This window comes from Rissa tridactyla, chromosome 7, assembly GCF_028500815.1.
Source record: "Rissa tridactyla isolate bRisTri1 chromosome 7, bRisTri1.patW.cur.20221130, whole genome shotgun sequence".
NCBI lineage: Eukaryota > Metazoa > Chordata > Aves > Charadriiformes > Laridae > Rissa > Rissa tridactyla.
The window spans coordinates 6,984,423-7,004,768 of NC_071472.1; the positions used below are offsets into that span (position 1 = coordinate 6,984,423).

Here is a 20,346-nt window from a genome sequence, read left to right on the forward strand (position 1 = left end):
ACCTGTAATATAATCTGTAAATATCAGGTTTATGCGTCTGTGAAATGAAAAGAAAAAAGGACGTCTCCCAGTTTAAAAACAAACACTGTTCAGAACCATCTCTGATGCACGTGCAGATGCAATGTTAAGGATTGCATTTACCCAGAGTCGCATTTCTGCAAAATATCTGAAACGTGTATTTAAGCCAGAAAGGGGCACCCACGCATGAAGAACTGGCAGGATCATTTCTGGCATATTTTTAATCCAGGTAGCCTGACGCCCAGCTTGTTTCGATCAGTGTTATGCTGGTTTAAGACCATTGTTCTCAGCGAACCTCTGTATAAAGCCTATAAATTAATTTTCTAGGGTTGCAAGTGAGGAAGACACATGCCATTGGCCCACACCTCCAGCGGGGGGTTTGCAAAGAGCGAGGCTGGTCTGGAGAAGTGCTTTTGGACTAAAATTCTGCTGCTCGAGATAAGGCAGACTTTTGAGAGGAGAACAATTAATTCAGTGCAGAAAACACACAGGTAAGCTCAAAATTGCCGTATAAATCCCAGTCTGTGGACAGGCTGGAGATTCCCCAAACATGCTCTGGAATAGCAGTAATTAAGGCTGATTCTTGCATGAAAATATGTCTTTTCAGGCTTTTCAGAAGTTGTTTGAGAGATTTACAAAAACTCCTTTGCTTTTTATGCTCAAATGAGCATAAAATAGTGCTTCCCCACACTCATCTCCTACTAAATAATACTTACAGTACTTACTTCTTGGAAATGTGTGTGTTACAAATTTAAGATTTAAAATTATTTATCCCTTAAGGGTGCTCTTCTGATTCAGTTTTCCCCCTGCCCCATAACAGAAGAAGCTGCATATACAGAATGGAGTTTACTGTATTTTTTTTCCCCACAGCTTTTTAATGAAATTCACAGAATCGTAGAATAGTTTGGGTTGGAAGGGATCTTTAAAGGCCATCTAGTCCAGCCTCCCCTGCAATGAGCAGGGACATCTTCAATCAGATCAGGTCGCTCAGAGCCCCGTCCAAACTGACCTTGGATGTGTCCAGGGATGGGGCACCTACCACCTCTCTGGGCAACCTGGGCCAGTGTCTCACCAGTCTCACTGTAAAAAATGTCTTCCTTATATGTAGTCTAAATCTTCCCTCTTTTAGTTTAAAACCATTACCCCTTGTCCTATCGCAACAGGCCCTGCTAAAACGTTTGTCCCCATCTTTCCTGTAGGCCGCCTTTAATACTGAAAGGCTGCAATGAGGTCTCTGCAGAGACTTCTCCAGGCTGAACACCAAAAATTCTCCGCAGAAGTGAAGGCAGTGGCAGAGGACCTCACTGACGTGTGTGGTTTTAGATAAGGAGGTTTCTTCTCCAGCCTTTTTCTCCAGTGAATTCTGCTTTTAAATAAAAGACCCCGTACAACTCCGCACGCCCAGCAAGTGCAGCCCCTCCCCAGCCTCTCCCTTTCTAATGAAAGAGGGGGAAGAGCTCTCATGTGCTTTCACATTGAATCTCTTTTTTCTCATGTGTGTGTGGTCATCTCTTCCTCTCTTCTCTCCAGATCATCTCTGCTGTTCCTCATCTTTCCTGCTCTCTCCCACATTTTCAGAACAAACCTTCCACAAAAACTCTAAGAAGATATTTTTTTTGTTGTATTTTTTTACCTCTGCTAAACCAGAGAACAACAGGATCTGCGCGTGCATCTTGTTGCTGGGTTTTGTTGTGGGATTTGGTTTGTTGGGGTTTTTTTTTCTGGCATTTCTGTGGCTCCCAAAGATCGATCCGTCACTCCTGGCAGGGTTGATGTGGCAATATTCAGCGGTCATCTCCTTCACATGCACCATTTAGAAGAGGTTGCTGACAGCACAAAAGAGCTACAAAAATAATTGTAACTAATTTGTTTCCCATTAGAAATGCATGTGGCAGTAAGTCCTAATGAGAGATTTTCTTCCTTTCCCACTTCAGCATGTCACCGTAACAGCCAACAGATATACTGAGGTCTTCTAATGCAGGAATCTGTACGTAGCACTGTGTAAAAGTGGTAATAGATTTTGTTCTGCTCAACAGCTGAGAAATATCACGGAAGCATTCTAAAATACACTGGAATTAATATTTGATCACTAGGAGAAGTATGTGTTTCAAACAATTGACTCTAAAATTAATATAAACAGCTATTAATGCCCAATATGGTCTCTTGCAAATCACTTCAAATCTTTAATAATCTATACTGTATCAGAAATGTATATGGAAAAATAAAACATAATTTCTTGCAGCTAAAGCATTACCTAAAGTAAACTATTTCAACACTGAATCAAATTGTTTCAATGGCAGAAATCACACCTGTCTCACCAGACAAACGGAGTACTCAGACTATTAAATGCATTCAAGCAACTATATTGTATTCCACCACGCGTTATGCCTTGTAGAGAGCATAACACTTCTTAAAACCATAAAATCATTTAGCAAAAGAAATGCATCAACTATGGGAGGAGAGACAGCCCCGCATGCGGAAGGGACCAAAGGGGTGAAGCACCTCCTTGCTGAACATCCTATACTATACATTGGACAGATTTGCCTGACATGACCCCATTGAAAATGAAACAAATCCCACTGAAACCCACTAGTTTGACATCAGAGTTCATCTTTTTCATCTTCTGTGTTACAAAGTTCACAAGCCGCATGTGGCCCTTGCTGCCAGGCTAGTGAAAGGCTGCGACCAGGAGGTGTGTGTCTTCAGCTAAAAACACCAAAGCGCCCCGTGTGACAGCCATAGCTGACTCCTAACAAAGGCTTTGCATCAGGGCTCATCAGTGAAATCCACCTCTCAAGGACGCTTGCTACCACTGCTGGGCCTCGGCCACCTTCAGTCCCTTCGCTCTCGCAGTGCCAGCATGGACCTGCCCACAGATCAGTCTGCAGGTGCAACATCATTAAAATAAAGTGAAAATACAGGGAGAGGGAAGCAATGCCATTAAATGGAGTTGGCTGCAGAGGCAGGAACAGGCAACCATCGTGTGAGTTGAAGGTGTGAGGCCACTTTTACGGTAACTGGAGGTATGAGATCTTGAAGTCACAGCAAGCTCAAGAGATCCCATTGAGCAGCCACCCAAATGGTTGGTTGTTCTGAGCCTCCGCTCCTGCCAGCTGCACTAAGAAGTTGTAATTTGTTTATTTGGTCTGCAGAGAGTTTTTTAAATGAAGATGATGAAACCCCATAAAGTTCTTTATTTTGTAGGAAATGATCTGGTTTCTGGAGGGCTTGAGTGGATGGTCTGAGTTACATCTGATTACACAACATTCATATGATAAAGCACAACTAACTGCGTAGTGAGTTACACATTCATAGGTTAGTACAGAATTTATCGGGTATTAAAGCTCACTTATGACAACAGATATTAATACTGATTTCTTAACAGGCTCCAAAAATTACATTCAGTATTGAAGTAAACTAAGCCATTTATAAAGTATGAAAAACTTATTTTAGCTGTTAACAATTCATATCTGACTATTTGCTTTGGATCAAGAAGCAAGAAGTAAACTTACGGCTCAACCACTATTACACTCAGGTTGTTATTAAAAAACACCTTCCCATCTCTTTCTTCACTGCATTCAGGCTTTCTTAACTCTTCCATTACCTGACGCCTTAATTCAGGAGGAGCGGTTTTAGAAAACTCATACGTTTCTGTCAGGAAATCCAGCAACAGCTCCCCATCCTTGTCCCCTTCAATGAAGCAGCTCGTTATGTCCATGTGGGATGGCAGCTCATGGAGCTGGTGCTTCAGCCCGGCTGAATCCAGTATCCTTTTGATGTCAGCAGAGGAAACATAAGAGCAGAGACCATCCAAAGGGAAGGAAGACCCATACTTCTTCCACAGCGTTTCCCAGCCACTGGTTTCTGAGAGATAAACCACCAGAAAAATGCTCAGGAATAAGGAAAAACAGTATTTGAACAAATTTTTGATAATCTGGGTTTTTTAGCAGTTGTCCTTGTTGCGAGCGGGGTCTTTTCAGAGTTGGGATGTGTGTCCTGGGGCATGGTGGAGATGGCTGCCTCCCTGCTTCTGTGCCTTGGGTCTGGGGAATCCAGAAGAGGATGGACACATTACCTACCCTGGTGCTCCAGCACCTCCCACTAAGCCCCCAGCTGAGGCCAGGGCAGCTCAGTGCACTTAATCCTCCCCCTTCCACTCCCAACACGCTGCACCCCTCTGCTTCATGCCCACAGGCAATATATCTCAGGGACATCCTTCTGTAGTCCACATGCCGAACACTAGCTACTCAGTGCCATCTTCTTGATTTAAACTATTCCCTAGATTTCAGCTGCTTGTTCAGAAGACCAAGTCCTCTCCTATTCCTTCACCTGCCTACTTTGTGGTTGAGCTACACGTGAGCGTCATTGAAACACTTGTTACCAGTAAACTATCACTCTGCTACACAAAAACCCTGATCACGTTGTCCATGCAGCTGGATGTGTGGTGGAGAAAAGGGTGGGATGGACAGAGCCCAGGATGAAGCTACACCATGCTCCTGGCCTTCAGCCTTCGCTCCCATGACGCTCACATGCTGTTGGGCATGGCCAATGAGAGGGCTGCCCCTCACCCCAAGCAGACCTCCCCAGTGGGGCCGGAAGGACGTTCTGGATGTATATTATTTGGGTGTGCAAAGATGAAGGGTGAGGAAAGAAAAGGCTCCTGTAGCACCACAATCACCTCCAGAACTGAGCCCATGCCGAGCCCACACTTGTGCACGCACCTCTTCTCAAGGGACATTTGACAAAAGAAAACCAGCTGGGTAAGCTGAAAAATCCCGAGATACACCTTCACGTCTTTATTTCCCCTCACCCTGGATCTGTGATTCAGCATTTCTGCCATAAATCATTTATAAAAGGATCACCCAGAGTGACTGGACAGGATGAAAATAACTTGGAGCCTAATGAGCAGCTCTTGAGAGTTATGACTATAAATCTTCGTAACTACGAAAACCAGTTGCTCGGCGGTTTTGCAAATGCTTTATCTGCAAGCAGTTATTTATAGTCAAATAAACAGTTTGGTGTTTAGAAGAGAGGCTACAATATTTTCTTTCACCTGGTGGAAATTGAATGCAGAGCGCTAATTGCAGAAAATTTGCTGGTGTCAGTGTTGTGTGACTCAGTGCCATCTCTGAGCCGAGCAATTATACACTACCTGAACGAAGCATTATTATAATAGCTCTCAATAGGCTCAGCATATGGCACTGCTTTTGTTTTCAAGGCGATATAAACAGATTTTTTTAAAGGTGTTAAAAATAACACCGCATAGCTCTTGCAAGTCGCCTGCTCCCCCGGCAGGGACGGAGCAGGAGGGATTGTAACCTTCACCCACTGACCAAGTCCTCTCCTATCAATCTTATTCCCAGACTGGTTTTTAATTAACACATCCTAATGTGTTTGTGTTGGAGATGACATTAGCTTCATTTTTTGAAATGAGCTTTGTTCTGCTTGTCTTTCAGTACCTCTTTTTGCTTCAGTGCTCATTTTCATAGCCCTTCTTCCTTCCCCTCTCTATGCTCTTCTTCCCCCCAAGGTTTTCCCCTTCCTTTCCTCTCTGCTATTCTGAGCCCTGTTCCTCTTTCCCATTTTCTTGCTGGCCCCAGCAATTTCTACTCCATTCCGCTCTGTCAGAAAACACGGGGTCACCTGTCCCACAGACGACTTCAAATACTCTTCGTGAATTCATGATTTTCATCAATGTGATTTTTAATCACATTAATTTTGAATAGACACGCGTTCCTCCCTGTATTCACATTTCATGAATATCCAAAGGGACAGGCTAAGCAACTGGGAAAGAGCTTCAATTAACTCTATGCAGGTAATCCGCAATAGTCTGATACTATGATCTATTCTCCTTCAGCCAAAGAACAAGAACAGTAACTCAGATCATTTGAAATACAGATTTCTTGTAGTGAACTGCTTGAAAACACTTTAAACCAAAAACATTTTGGATAAAAACTTTTTTAATAAGTTCAGGTCAGAGAAGTGTCACTTCCTGAACACAAAAAAGGAACTTCATCAAACACATTACAATTTGCAGACATGGTCAAATGCAATAAAAAATTAAACTTAAACCGCTGAACAAATAACGCTTAACATCCCTGCAAAAACTACCAGATGTGACTTTGCACAATTAAAACCTCCACAGCTTGTGAGGCCAATTAAAGGCTTTCTAGAGTCAAATTGGACCCCACCATTGCAGTATCTCTAGCATACCTTGCCCACAGTATTAAAAGGTTGTCATTTACCCTGCTCCCGCATTTTCCTGCTGGATTGACCACAGAGCATCTCCTTGAGATCTGAAACAGCCTAAGAACGCTGTTTTCAACCCAAAATGATGATATTAAGGAAATGGGCAGTTTGAGAAGAAAATGAACCATATGTGCTCCAACACCTGCTGTATGGCACAGCCGAGCCCCGTCGTAGCCGTTTGCTTAATGCCGCAAGTCTTGGGGAGCGAGATAATGCGGTGCCCAGCCTGAAAAGCCTTTTACAGAAAATAGCTGAGGCTGAAGGAGCTCCTGCGAGCCAGAGCCGCGGGACAGGGCTCTCTGCTGCCATCCATTACCAGCCAGGCGGTGGCATGGGAAGGGCAGAGGGCGAGAGAAAGGCGTTTTGTGCCCTTGGCGCAGGTTTGCTGCCTCACAAAGCCTTCGGCTTTACAACCTGCAGCACAGAGCAGCGCAGGAAACACTTTGTGAATGTTGGAGCAGGTCCGGAGGAGGCCACAAAGATGATGGGAGGGCTGGAGCACCTCTGCTGTGAGGACAGGCTGAGAGAGTTGGGGTTGTTCAACCCGGAGAAGAGAAGGCTCTGGGGAGACCTTATAGGAGCCTTCCAGTATCTGAAGGGGCCTACAGTAAAGATGGGGAGGGACTTTTTACAAGGGCCTCCAGTGACAGGACAAGGAGTAATGGCTTTAAAACTGAAAGAGAAGAGATTTAGATTAGATATCAGGAAGAAATTTTTCACTCTGAGGGTGGTGAGACACTGGCACAGGCTGTCCAGAGAAGCTGTGGCTGCCCCATCCCTGGAGGTGTTCAAGGCCAGGCTGGATGGGGCTTTGAGCAGCCTGGTCTAGTGGGAGGTGTCCCTGCCCAGGGCAGGGGGTTGGAACTGGATGATCTTTAAGGTCCCTTCCAACCCAAACCATTCTGTGATTCTATCGTTCTATGAATTCATCAGTCTTTCTTCACATTATTTTGACTTAACATACAACTTTCTTTTTTACACATCTCAGACATAGGCAGCGTGCAGATTTCAATGGATGTAGGTGAATGGACACCATTTATTACTCAGCCAGTTCACCTTTATTGGCGATAACGGATATTTCAAATAAAAATGTCCATTGGTTTCTAGCTGGCTGTGTGGAATTTGCAGGAACCCCAAAGGTCCTGATGGCTCTTGCCTGACTGAGCAGCACTGGTGGAGCAGCTCTCACCTGACACCAGGATAATGAGGAGCTTCGCCTGTGCTTCCAGGAGGCTGTGAAAATACCGGATAGTCGCTGGGATGTCCTTCACATAATACAGCATCTGGAAAGAGCAGAAATGCTTACAGAGATACAGTGCGGTCCTGGTGACTATTATAACAGGTGCCAATACGTAAAAGGAACCAAATGGGGGCAATCTTGACAGAAGAGCAGTGGGACAACAAAACGCTTCAGCACAACGCCGGGCAGTGGGCTCACGCTGCGAGCTCGGGGCTGTCTCTGCCTTCCCGGCTCTCCCAGGACAAAGCTCACACTCATTCATTCATTAACCTGAGATAAAGACTTGCCTTTCTTAGCGGTGAAGATGGCTTGTAATGTCTGCGGTAAACTTGGAAATACAAAGGCAATTTCACAGAGAGGACAAGGAGCTTTGAAAACACTAGTTAAAATGTATTTTTAGTTGACTGCCACCCACAGCCTAGTTAATAGGACTACTGTGCTCAAAGTTGCTTTGCTGTAACTCATCTTTCATTTTTGCAGTTCACTTATGCTAAAGTACTTTAAATTACAGGGAAATAAACTCACCTTTCTTCCCCTTAGAGTGGATAATGAGGTCACATACTTCATGCGTACTTTTAACAGCCAAGTCTTTGACAACATTTACTTTGCAGAGACTTTTACCTGGATCATGTGAATGAAGTCCCATTTTTTAGACTTCTTTTCTGCATTCATTCGACTTTCATATTCATAAGCTGTCTCCTCATGCCAGGTAAACTTTACGTTCCCGAGGTTTGATGTCGCAGCCACACGCTCTGAAATAGGGGAGAAGGCAGGACAGCTATCTCAATTGCAAATATGGGACTGATTTCCGTTCAGAGCGTTAATGCATCCAAGAGCCATATTTAGTCAGAGAGTTTTGGTACCACTTTAACACAGCAGTGGAATGTTTAAAACCTTGAGCCCGTATGTGAGACGGGGGCTGTAAAGGTCTATGTAGGATGAAGTCTTAAGCGGGTCTGATGCTTTAATCTTTGCACCCTCATTTGGGCTCCTCCAGCCTTTACCTGATTAAAAAAAAAAGAAAGAAGCTCTTCCCCATGACTGGCTCAAGCTGCATTAAAAGATGTTGTCTGGGATAAACACTTATAAGGCCACGACCAGCACATTTCATGCTGAAAGGGAGAAGACCTGAGGGGCCCTTCACTTTGGTGCCATGCAAGACCCACATGGCTGAGCAGACGCCAGGTCATGGCAAAGGGTTTTCCAGAGACTGAACAAGTAAATACAGGGGCTCAGGGATGGATGAAGGGGGTTGTGTTTTGGGGAGAAAGCACAATTAAAACCTCAAGAAGGGCAGAGAAAGCAAATGGCTTACAATGGGAATGTGTCACAGGGATGGTGGGAGAAGAAAGGAGCTTTGCTCCGTGAGCAAGGACCCATCTCTTGACATTTGGCTTCTTCTGTGTTCAAATATTTTTTCAAAAGCCCACAGTTTCAGCCAACTGCTTCAGGTAAAAGGCATAGCAGTGTTTTAAAGCAAAGACTAGTATAACGAGTGACACATGGTGTGTTTTCAGACCTCGATACAATGCACATCCAGCAACCGAGGAAAGCAGAAAGCTGGAGAAGTGGGTTCAAGGAATAAGCTATACCAAGAGCCTGGCTCATCACAGCGTTTCTTTGCTTTTCCAGGAGAAAAACTGAGGGATAATTTCATATTTTAGGGGATGCTGGAATACTAATGTGTATCTGCTGGCATATGGAGCTCATCACGCTGCGCCCCTGCCAGGCGCTCGGGATTGCTCCAGGACAAAGCTAGCCCTGATGCGATTCCTGTGCTTTGCAGGAGTTAACATAAATTTAAAACTTACATGGCCCAAAGGCAGACTGAGCCTTAGCTACAGAACACATGTTCAAACCTACATGATTTGCTAGGACCAGCGCCTTTACACCACTAATCACAATGCTTCTCCTTTTGGGCTCTGATTAAGACATATCCCCGCCGGACAGATGAGAAATGCTCCATCAGTGCTTATCTCCTCTCTTTTATGGCTGGAAATGGGCCACCCCTTTCGGATGCTGCTGCTGTTACTCTGTTCGCTTCCATTTATCAGTCTCTGGCCCCGGCGCTTGCAGTTCAGATTTAATTTGCTGTTTAAAAGTCAGGCTTCGTTCAGCAGCAGTTCATATCACCATCCCAAATAATCTGGTGCAATCTGGTTCAGTTCAATTGCTAGGCAGTCTGCGAGGAGACACTAGGAAGAAAACTGAATTGCTTGCCAGGGGAGGCTTTTAAAGCCAAAATTTCAGAAAGGGCAAACTCATTCTGATTATGGGAAGTTTCTGTCCAAAGATTCATCTGAAAACAAAACGTATCACCCTAACCATTTTGAAAAGTTTTCCTTCATTTTCTCTTGGGTTCAGTTCAGATTGTTGTCTGGGTCAGGAGCCGGTCGTGTGCCCTTGACAGGTGCCATTGCAGCCAGAACGCCTGCAGTTGTGCTGCATCGTGCGGGCAATGGCAACGCAGCTCAGCTGTGGGGCCACCAACACTCCAACCATGGTCACCAAGGGACTTCACCTGGTCGTGGACCAGAAATGAAGGAAAGCCACAGCTTGGCCATGGGGCTTTGAGGAGAGCCTCAGTCGTACGACGCAGCCTAAAACGAACCTCAGTTTGTCATCACCGCACGTCCCAGTAAGAAGTTTCTCTTGTGAGCACGGCTTCTCCTTCCCAAGGAGAAAGTATCCGGTTAGGCAAAAAACATAACTACTGAATCCTCAGAGGCACAGATAATGCTTCCAATTCTCCTCGGAAAATCTTAGGGCTCAGAAACCTAATTAATGATACCTACTGGGGACATGATTAATTACCAAATAAGAAAGTTTAAAGAAAGAAATTCAGATGAATATTTCATTTCTAGTTTAGCATAAAACTTAAAATAAGGACAACATCTTATATTTTCTTTAACTTTCTTCAGCAAAGAAACTCACTGAAGTAGGATAGGACTGCCAGCTAATTGGAGATAGCTGGTGAGACCACTAGGAAGATTCAGCCCAAATCCAGTCTCACATAGCCTGTGGTCCACAGCCCAGGCGGGACAGAAATGCCACGTGCAAGTGCCCAAACTCTCTTATAAACAGAGCAGATTCTCTGTTGCTCATCCTTCACCATCCCATCTTGGAGCAAAGTAAAAGCTACTGTGATTTTGCACAAGTCGACTTTTCAAAGGTCAGGTCTGTGAAATACAGAGACAGATATAAAAAAATGATGTATTTCCTGGGAGCCTTTGGTGTTTCCAGTGACTCTGAACTCTCCCACTGTAGGGAGAAAGGGATCGTTACTTTTTTTTTCATTCCTTTCAACTTCCACGAGTTCCTTAATATCGGGAATGCTTTGCTTTTAAGGAGTTAAGCAAGAGTAAGAGTTGGAGATTCACAGCGTGGTTTTACATTCTGGTATTTACTATGGTTTGGAGCATTTCCAACAACGCAGACTGCTGACAAGGTCCATTCATTACTGCCGCGTCCACTCAGTAGCCGCTTTCCAGCGAGGTGTGTTCTGCTCTGGGCTTCTCACCGCCAGTATGGAGTAGCTGGTGTCACCTCCGTACAAGACCATAATTACCTGCTAAGGTAAAGCCTGGCAGGTGTTAATCCAGTGATAATCAAACTGTAGATTGATATTTAATGCTCGCTTTGTAGGGCAGTTTGACCAAAACACCCCTGCTAATGTTAAATCCTGCTTGGAAAATGCTTGGCTTTCCTTCATGAACGTGGCTCAGACCTTTGGGCTGGTGGAAGGAAACAAGCTCTAAGCCATGGAGTCCGCAGCAAAAATCTTTCCTATCCATCTTACTCTCCTTTTCATGTTTTCTAATTCACAGGATGGTGACTAATTTAGTGCAAGACTTTGAGGTTTAGTTATTTCTTATTTGGAAACTATTTTAAAGATATGAGAGAATTATCACGAGACACTAAAATTTTCCCTTCGATCTTGAGGAAGGATCTTGATTCAGTGCAAGTTGAAGGAGAAAAACTTTCTGAAACGTGGGGATTTTACTCCGTTCCCATATAATGCCCCATCAGTTCCCACCTTGCTTCGCTTTTACAGTCTGTCTAGCCCAAGTGTTTGCCATGGAGGGTTCTTTGCAGTGTGAGAGACTAAGATTTTAACAAGACACTGAACATTGTTGAAAAGCAATGATGGCAAAAAAGCATTAAATAGTGACTTTTTTTTTAACTTTTTTTAAGAGCCAATTCCGTCAAGAAAGCATTTGCATGTGGGGTCATCCAGCATTCAACTCTTTTCATGCATTTAGAGTACTTAATGTAAATTTAACTCATTTAATGTAAAAATACCTTTGTACTTGGAGATTTGGTCAGCACTTGGCTCTACCACATCGTTGTTGATGGCGACCCCTGGATATCTGGCTTGTACTTTTGAAAGGATCAGCAGGTCAATCTCACCTAGGGAAAAAGGCAACATGAAATACAAGACAGGAGCAAAGCTCAGGCAGATGTTCTCTTCACCATCATCACATCCCCAGTTTCGAAGACTGATGCCTGCTATTCATGTGCAGAAAATGTACCACCCAGGTACAATGTAGCTGCTTTGTATCCTCAGCAGATTGACACTGAGGGTTTAACTCTAGGATTTGAGAAAAATTTAAATACCAGTCCCAACCGTCTTCATTCCTCCTCTCTGACTACCACCGTGAGTGTCAAGGGAAAGGCAGACACGGTCATGCTCGTGTTTTCTGGGCTTGGCCTAACCGCCCAGGGAAGATCGTGAATGATTCTGACAGTACCGGTTCTGGTGGTCCCGAGCCACCAGCGAACCTGGCAGGGTTTCTTAGGAGTCACTAAGAACATTTTTAGCCAAGTGTGTCACTGATTACCAGATCACATGGGTGAGGGAGAAGGGAATACGTGTTTACACTGGAATCAGAAACAGCATTTGTGTCTGTTTGTCTGTAGTGTCCTGTGAGTGCACATACCATTTCTGCTTATCTAACCCCTGTTCAGAGAATACCCCAGAGCTCACTGCACTTTTCTGGGGAGGAATAGTTCCTTCCGGACACTGTTGAGGCCTGCTGCAATTATTTTACTGATGGAAGTGCCAATAGGCCCAACATTTCAAAATTTAAAAAGAGGTGACATCGCTCTTGGCCACCTCTCCCCACCTGCAATGTAGGAAGCTCAGGGAGATGATGCTCCTGACTGAAGTATGAGCCCAGGGACAATATCACGCTGGCTTGTTTAGCTTTCTTATGGCTCGCTTCTGCTTGTTGTGCTTGAATAAATTTTAGGTGGAAAAAATAGTGGAAGAATAAATTAAGGTAGAAAGAGTGAAGCAGAGGGTAACTGTGGTGAATAACAGACCCAGCGGTCATGTTACGGACAAATATTGAGCTTTTTCCTGAAAGATGGACTTGCACTTGCATACCACCCCACATTGTAAAATTCGCTACAAATGAACAAAATTATGTACTGACTGGAAGATCACCCAGCAAACCCTGATGGCCAGAGAGGCCCTTGCTGAGGGACTGTGGAGGGAGCGCTCCCATCGTATTGCACGGTCTCTGCCCATCCTCATGATCCTCAGTGCCCCTGGGTTCCCACCACTTCAGCATTACCTCCATTATACAGAAGATTTGAGGCACAAAAGGAAAATATTTGGTGTTAAATAGCCATAATGTGAACCCCAGAGCTCAACCCGGCACACCAAGTCCTCCCGCAGGAGGGTCCTTTTCACTACAAGGAGGTCTCTGCCTGCTTCTGGCCCCACCGCACGTCACCAGGGGTCAAAATCAGGGAGCCCAGCCCAGGTCTCACCTGCTCACTAGCACCCTGAGAATTTAACATGAAAAGTAAAGAAGAGTTCAGGTTTTTTAGACTTATGTGTCGTTCTTAAAGCAACTAATAACACCAAAAATTACGTGGCATCTGTGCAAGCATGTTCTTTGAGGGAGTGAAATTGAATGTCTGAAGGAGCCGAAATGGCTGCAGCTTTGCTATCGCCGCAAACCCCGTATTCTGCTGAAAAATCAGAGCAAAGCCAGTCCTCTGCAGGCTGCCGTGGTAAAATCCGGGAACACAGACTTTTTAACGAACTACTGCAATATTTTTGATTTTTTGTTGCTTTACCAACTTTCTGTAAAATGGATTAGCCCTTTGAAAAGGCTGTGCAGGTCCTGATAAAAAAATATTTGAATTTCGCATTTCCATATGCGGCTAGGTTAATATATTCCCTTCCACCCTTCTGCAGCCAAACCACCCTTGTATAGTTTTTAACCAAAAAAACCCCACCCCTTTGATTCATAATTTAATCCACAGCCTTAATTGACTTCAGTTAGCTCTTTTATATGCAAACAAGTGTCCTGAGGCATTTTACAGTCAAATCTGTGGCAGCTTGCATTATCAACAATTTGGCAATTAGGCTATCCGAATTATTTAAACTCTCCAACACAATTACCTTTTAAAGGCTACCACTATGTTCACCATTAAGTTTCTAATTAAACATTTTACGTAACGGGATAGTTTATAGCACAGTTGCTACTATATAGCAGCGTTGATGACTTTTATGGTTTTTAAAGGTACAGAGTGCTGCACGCTGGAGTGTGAACTCAATAAGGCAGAGGCTGCAGGCGAAGGCAGGAGCTGTGGATGGGTGGGTGTAATGGGATATGATGCGACATTAAATGGTATGCTTGTCTCTCGAGGTGGAAAAGTGGGAAGGAAATGCTCTCCAGGCGTGCTCCCTCCCTGCGAAGCGCAGGGGCGGATGGGGCCAGGGCAGCTCCCTCACCAGGGTGAGCTGGGGGAATTTGGGAATTTGGTCCCTCCTGACCCCCCCCACAAGGACCCACAGTGGGAACAAGCCAGCAAGGAGCAGGGTTTTCATGGTCTTGAGGTTTTTGTACATCACAAAACGAGCTTTGCCTGCACGTTATCGATCGAATCCTGCTAAGCTGGAGCGTCCCTGGCTAGGGAGTTCAGGACATCACTAAGTAAAGTGTTCCTGCTAAAAAAAACACATTTCTTTTGGCGAAAGAATGGCTTCCCTTGTTTGGAGAGCAATGTTCCCACCCTATCACACTGTCTGTTTTATAACTAACGCCCACCATTTACATACAATTATTTTTACTTATTAGGAGAGATCAACAAAGCTGAGATTAGTCTTTGGAGGAGATGGTATGACTAAAGCACTTAAACTAAATTAACTGTTCATATAAAATTTAAGTTAGATCACTTAATGGGCAGAGCAGAATTAGAAAACATAGGCTTTAATTATGGGGGAACTTAAGCAAGAATTTAATGAGAAGAAGCCCCTCGATGTTATCGGTATTGTTTTTCCACCCTGTGAACTTCAGATAAGAGACTTATTTCTTCAGATTTCTTCTGGATTGCTTCTGGAGCTTATGTTCAGCTCCAGTGATTTGGGGGACAGTATCTCCAGGGGGCTCTTGTGCCTTGGTGGTGGTCAGAAAGGACGTACAGGCAAAACAGAGTTTAGTTGAGGCTGTCGCAGAGCAGGGCAGGAGGCGGCAAGGGTGGGGATTTACCACATCAGTAAATAGTTCCAGGGAAGAGTAATTTCTATGCGAGTAAAAAAATAATATTCTGAGGAATCTAAGGCATTATGGCCCTTTTTTTTTTTTTTTCATGGAAACACAACGGGGCAGTGCAAGCCTCTCCCTGCCCTTGAGAAGTGATGGTGCAGAAGGAGGGTTCTCGTGGAGGACATACAGGAATCAGGGTGGGGAGGCACAGGCTGTGTTCAGACGATGTGGCCACACACCAGCTAACACCATCTGTCCCCTGGAACTGACTTTTCAAGAAAAGACTTATTTCCCACTCTGCTCCTTTCTGCAATTTTTAATCCTCTATTCTTTGAAAAAGAAGGTAAAACCATATCAATATTGAAGTCCATAGCATACCTGCTCCGCCACCAATGCTTAGAATATTGATTGCAGACTTCCCATTTCCAATACTGAAAAACATTATTTATAGATTTTAGGAGAGCTACCCAGCAGAGAGGGTTACATGCATTGTGTGAAGCGCTGGAGATCCCAAGAAGGCTAAAATCTGCAGGACAAAATCAAACGCAAGGTGCGTGTGTACAGGCACGCCTGGGAGCTGGCAGGAGGGATCAGATTCAGAACTAATGCTCTTTGGATGTTCCTAATTTCCAGTTATTTTGGCAGTTTGTAGAGGATTTCTGTTTTTATTACAAGCGCATACAAGCAGCGGCAGGTACATTCCTTCTCCATGTCTGTCCTTCGAGGACCAGAGACCTCCCTGGGCCTGGACCAGCAGCTTAAAGATTATTTGTAGAAGTTTTATGTTTTGCAAAATGGGGAGGAGGAAGGGGGAGTGTGACACGCTCAAAACCCCTTAGCGAGGCTTTGGCAAAGCCATAAAGCCCTGGTCCCAGAGCAGGGCCTCCCCAGAGCCAGGATTTGACCCCAGCTGCCTGCTGCCCCCAAAGCCAGGGCTCCGGCGAAAAACACGCGCTGGCGGGCAAAGCAGGAGTGTTATTTACACACACCAGAGAGAGCCTAAGTAGTAACTGAAAAGGTCGCTTTTTAAAAGATGCTTTCAGTCAAATTTAATGTCAGAATGTAATACCTGTCATTGTGTTTCTCAGGTGTTAGAGGAGATTCTGGGTAAGCTGTATTTGCATGCAAGGAAACATTTCAGCCTTATCTCCTCCCTGCTAGGCTCCGTCCCGGCGAGCAGCCGTTCCGCCGTGTGTGCAAAGGAAATCTCCAGCCCAGACCTATCGGAGACCGACAGAGGGGGCGGCCGGCGGGGAAGAGCAATCTGCCTCTCGCGGGCAGCCCCCCGAGCCCGTCCCCCACCATGGGACCATGCCCCAGCTCCTCCTTCACCTTGATGTGGTCGCCTCCACGTTACCTCGTGATCACGTCTGGCAGCTGCCTCTCCACGAACTCCTGCATGCTCTGGTGCTCCGTCGAATTCGCCAGGAAGAGGCGGAAGGACTGGAGGTACCTGGCGGGGTCGCTGAGCAAGTTCCTCATGGGCGATGCCATGTTTGGGGTCGGACGGGTGCGGGAGGGGACAGGTTGCTCCTTGCAGCTCTTCTTTCAGACCTAGAGAAGGAATAACAGATGCAGGAGGGGTAAAAAACAGCACGTGCCCGGGTTTTGCCCTGCGTTACTGGACTTTGGTCCGCGTCCTCGGCCCTGCTGCTGCACTTTTAAAAGTATTATGCAATTTTGCGCTAGAAGCTATAAATCAGGTTTGAGCGGCAAAGGGTGATATATCATCTTTAATCTGCGCAGAGGAAATGCCAGCATTTTTTAACTGTGCTGACACAGGGCTCTGTTAAAACCCAGTAAAAGGGTCTTTAGATGGTTCTTAAATAAAAGAAAAATTCCCCTATTTCTCGAAGGCATGGAGGGGCTCCAAAGACTCGGTCTGGATTAGAAGAAAGTGCAACACGCATCTCCAGAGATGCTGGCAGATGTCTCTATCTGTTTTTTTAATCTTTTGATGTTCTTAAAGGGAATGCTGATGGTGCAGTGAAAACAATAAAAACCTTATAAATGCCCTCTTTATTTTTCTAGTTCCTCTGAAGATAATGGTATAATTCCCATGGGCTAGGTAGTTAATTCACGAAAGCCACGTGAGTTACTGGAATGGATGTTGTGCTAAACCTGGCTTGCACAGAGTGGGGTGCCGGGGAGGCAGAGCGTGATACCGGGAAATGTCGGGCTGTACCTTGAAAAGTGCACAAAGACATGTTCACCCCCTCTGAAACTGCAGTTTAAGTCCGTCACATCTTGTGCTAACTGCCAAGGAGGAAGAGGTCCTCTTCTTTCTTGCAGGTCCCAGGCCTAATGACCAGGCTGCATCTCTGACCGTCAGATCTGCCTTTCCCGCAGAGGTTACGTCCCAGCCACCTCTCGTTATTTTTATTGCTCCCTTTGGACTGTGTCCAGCCAAGCCCTGCTGCTATTGAAGTTCAGCAGCCAAGAGTGAAAGCTGAGATCCTGCCTCAGCTCCCAGCGCTGCCAGGACGGCTCCCCTCATCCCAACAAGACCCCACGGACCCGCTTTAGCTTGCCAGCGTCACCACTGAAATAGAAACCATGACCTTTGCTTGGGGATTCTTTCCAAACTACTTCTCTTGTCCCTTTGAACAATAATTCCATCCTCTGTTGTGCTCCCAGTCCCTCCCAGCTGCACACTGAATAACAACAGTCTCATCCCTCCCCCAAATCACGAACGGAAACACGAAAGAGCAGCAGACTCAGATTCATACTCGTCATTACCTCCCTTTCTAGTGGAGAACTGCTGATAGCTTTTCTGACCAGCTGTGCAACCAGGTTTCCACCCACCCAATAGCTGTCTCATCAAGGCCACGTCTTCTTCGCTTGCTTATAAGAAAGTCACACAAGATGGTGCCAACCGTAAAGCCCCTGTATAGGAACGCCACCTCCTCCCCTGTACACCAGGACAATTACACCACCAGCAGAACGATGGGCTTGGCAAAATTTCTCCCTGACATCTCCGTGTTGCCTGGCCATCACATCACCTTATTCTCTTTCTGGTACTCACTCCTTTTCCAAGGATGGTTTCTAGGGACAGCCACCGCGCTGAGCAGCTGCAGTTCCTCTGGCTCCTCCTCCTCCTCCTGCCCTCTTTTCAAGGATAACATGAGCTGCTTGGCTTTGCTCACCTTCCTTGCTGCTCATGCCAAAGATAACGGCCAACTCATGACATGTTTTGGTTTTGCATCCCCTGAGCCACATCTCTACATGTCCCAAAGGTCCCCCCAAGAGGACGCATAGTGAAGGCTGGTGGTGATGCGCCTCCTCCAGTGCGTGCTGCTACTAGAGCTGTTAGGTCAATTAGCAACGCCTGTTAATTGCTCTCCTTGAGGCAGTCCCAAAAACCAGCAGCAACCTCCAGAGCCGCACCCAAGGTGGGATTTTCCACCCATACCACTGCTAAGGCAGACGGGGCTTTCGGCACGTTCCCTGTGCCGCCCCCCCCTCAGACAGCAAGGATGCTTTCAAGGGAAAAAACAGCAAAACTGAGTATGTTAAACAACAACAATGACTAAAAGGGCCTGGTAGCGAGTAGACGGGAGAGCTTTAAAATAATTTCTGGGTCCCAGATGCCCATGAGGGCCAGTTCAGAGCGGCATGGGAAGGAGACGACCCCCCCGGGCCACAGAGCTCACCCCCTGCCGCCCGCTTCAGTGAGCCTGGTGGAGTTAGATAAGAGAGGCAATCTGTCCCGCCTGTTAGACAGACAGACCGACGCATCGCAGCCGCATGGACTCTATTAGGTGGAGAGCCATGGCTCGGGCTGGCAGGGTGGTATCTGCCGTTCACGCCGCCCACCGCACGTGAGCCTCGGACGGGCACACCCCCCCCCCCCAGATCCTTTCCCCACACCACCAGCACCCAAATCCCCAGCAAAATCTGATTACCCAGATAAAAATTTTCCCGAGAGAGGGTATGGAAGCAAACACCTCACTGCTAACCCACCCTGCAAGGGAAGTGGTATGTTCCTTGTTTACCCATTCCTCTGCTCTGCCCAAACCCTCGCTTTTTACTTTAAGTGCATAAAGAGGCTTTGTCGTTTGCCACTAACATATTTTACTACCTTCACTCTTGAAAAAACATTTTGCAGTTAATAAGTGGAGATTTAGATCATCGACCTTTTTTCTTTGCCTCCCTCTACTTCCCGTGATTTAATTTGCCGACATCCCCTACTCGGTGGTTTCTAATGAGCAGCTGAGATTCATTTTCATGTTAGGTGCAGTTCAAGGAATTTGTCTCATTTATCTCATTACGCTTTTGGCTGTTTGAATTTGCCCCATTTATTTTATTATGTGTTTTCCTGTTTGAGTTGCAGCCGGTTAACTTTAAAAATAAGTAAAGAGAAGGAAGAAAAGGACTTTTTTCTGTAGCAGGCTGATAGAAACTGTTGGATAATAATGTTCGCTTGGCCATGTTCCCTTCAGTAGTAATCCAAATTTATACGTAGCTCCCTAAAAGGATTGAGGGGTTTTGAAAAGGGATTCTGCGTTTACGCTGCAGTTATTTGATCCACCCCTGGTTTGCGCCGGCGCTAGCGGAATTAAACCTCCTTTAAACTCCCCCTAAAACTCTTTAAACCATCCCCGTGAAGCCAGAAAACAAAGTGAGCCTGGCTGCAGCTGTAAACTATTTGTAGCTTGGGTTTATTAGCACGGAATTACGGCTGGTCGCTGGACGCCGGCAAAACAGGGATCCCTCTTGGAGGAGTTCAGTGCGACCGTTTGGGCTGGTGCTCGCGGGCAGCCGTACTTACGTGCCAGCGGTGAGTACCTCCCGGGCTCCCACAGCGCGACGCCGCTGCGGTGCTGGGGACGCGCTCCCGGCCGGACACCTTCCCGGCGGCTGCGGCCGTCCCACCCCCGGGGCCGCGACGTGGCAGCACGGAGGAGGTTTGGCTGCCTGAGAAGGGAGCAGGCGACACCGTAACCTCCTGCAGAGGCAGAGGGGAAAGTTGAAACCCTGCCCGCCCCGTCCAGCCGGCACCCCCGGCATGGTCCCGACCGGCTGTGCCCCGGGACACGGCTGGCACGGCCACCGACACAGCAGGAGCATTTAGACACAGAGCTCTATCAATGTGTTAATTGGAGTCCGGATGAAAAACAAAGCCCTGCCGCTGGTAGACAAGAAGTGCGACTCTTGGCAAGTTGGAAATAGTTGTCTCGGCGTGTGGCACATGGCAACGTACAGTATCACTTACAGTTTGCCTATAGAAGCCTACTGTTATAGATTACTTTGCTTTATAGATGGTTTTCTTGCCAGCAGCTGAGATTTTGCTTATCCCTTACTTTCCAGGGCTTAAGCAATGGGAACCATTTT

The 20,346-nt window shown here is 46.1% G+C and overlaps 2 protein-coding genes across 2 annotated transcripts in view; one reads left to right on the plus strand and one right to left on the minus strand.

Moving 5' to 3' along the window:
• Positions 1-547, plus strand: part of LOC128912341 (uncharacterized) — a 144,795-nt gene extending 144,248 nt beyond the window's left edge. Inside the window, exon 6 of the mRNA XM_054208042.1 lies at positions 346-547. Coding sequence (XP_054064017.1) covers positions 346-357 — 12 coding nt within the window. The 3' untranslated portion in view covers positions 358-547. The remainder of the gene's footprint in view (positions 1-345) is intronic.
• On the minus strand, positions 510-19,918 carry LOC128912424 (histamine N-methyltransferase-like). Its single transcript, XM_054208264.1, has 7 exons — positions 19,784-19,918; positions 16,370-16,566; positions 15,391-15,443; positions 11,810-11,917; positions 8,129-8,259; positions 7,457-7,550; positions 510-3,882 (listed from the first exon to the last, which is right to left on the minus strand). Exons 2-7 carry the CDS (start codon positions 16,504-16,506, stop codon positions 3,527-3,529), a joined length of 879 nt encoding a protein of 292 aa, XP_054064239.1. The 5' UTR covers positions 16,507-16,566; positions 19,784-19,918; the 3' UTR covers positions 510-3,526.
• Between the last annotated feature and the right edge of the window lie 428 nt (positions 19,919-20,346).

Bases quoted from the DNA above. Each gene is read 5' to 3' on its own strand.
- LOC128912424 (XM_054208264.1), bottom strand. From the start codon at position 16,506: ATGGCATCGCCCATGAGGAACTTGCTCAGCGACCCCGCCAGGTACCTC. The intron at 8,260-11,809 runs GTATTTTTACAT...CCCCTATTTCAG, and splicing joins CCAAATCTCCAAGTACAAAG to AGCGTGTGGCTGCGACATCA. The intron at 3,883-7,456 runs GTGAGAGCTGCT...TTTATCTCTCAG, and splicing joins CCTCATTATCCTGGTGTCAG to AAACCAGTGGCTGGGAAACG.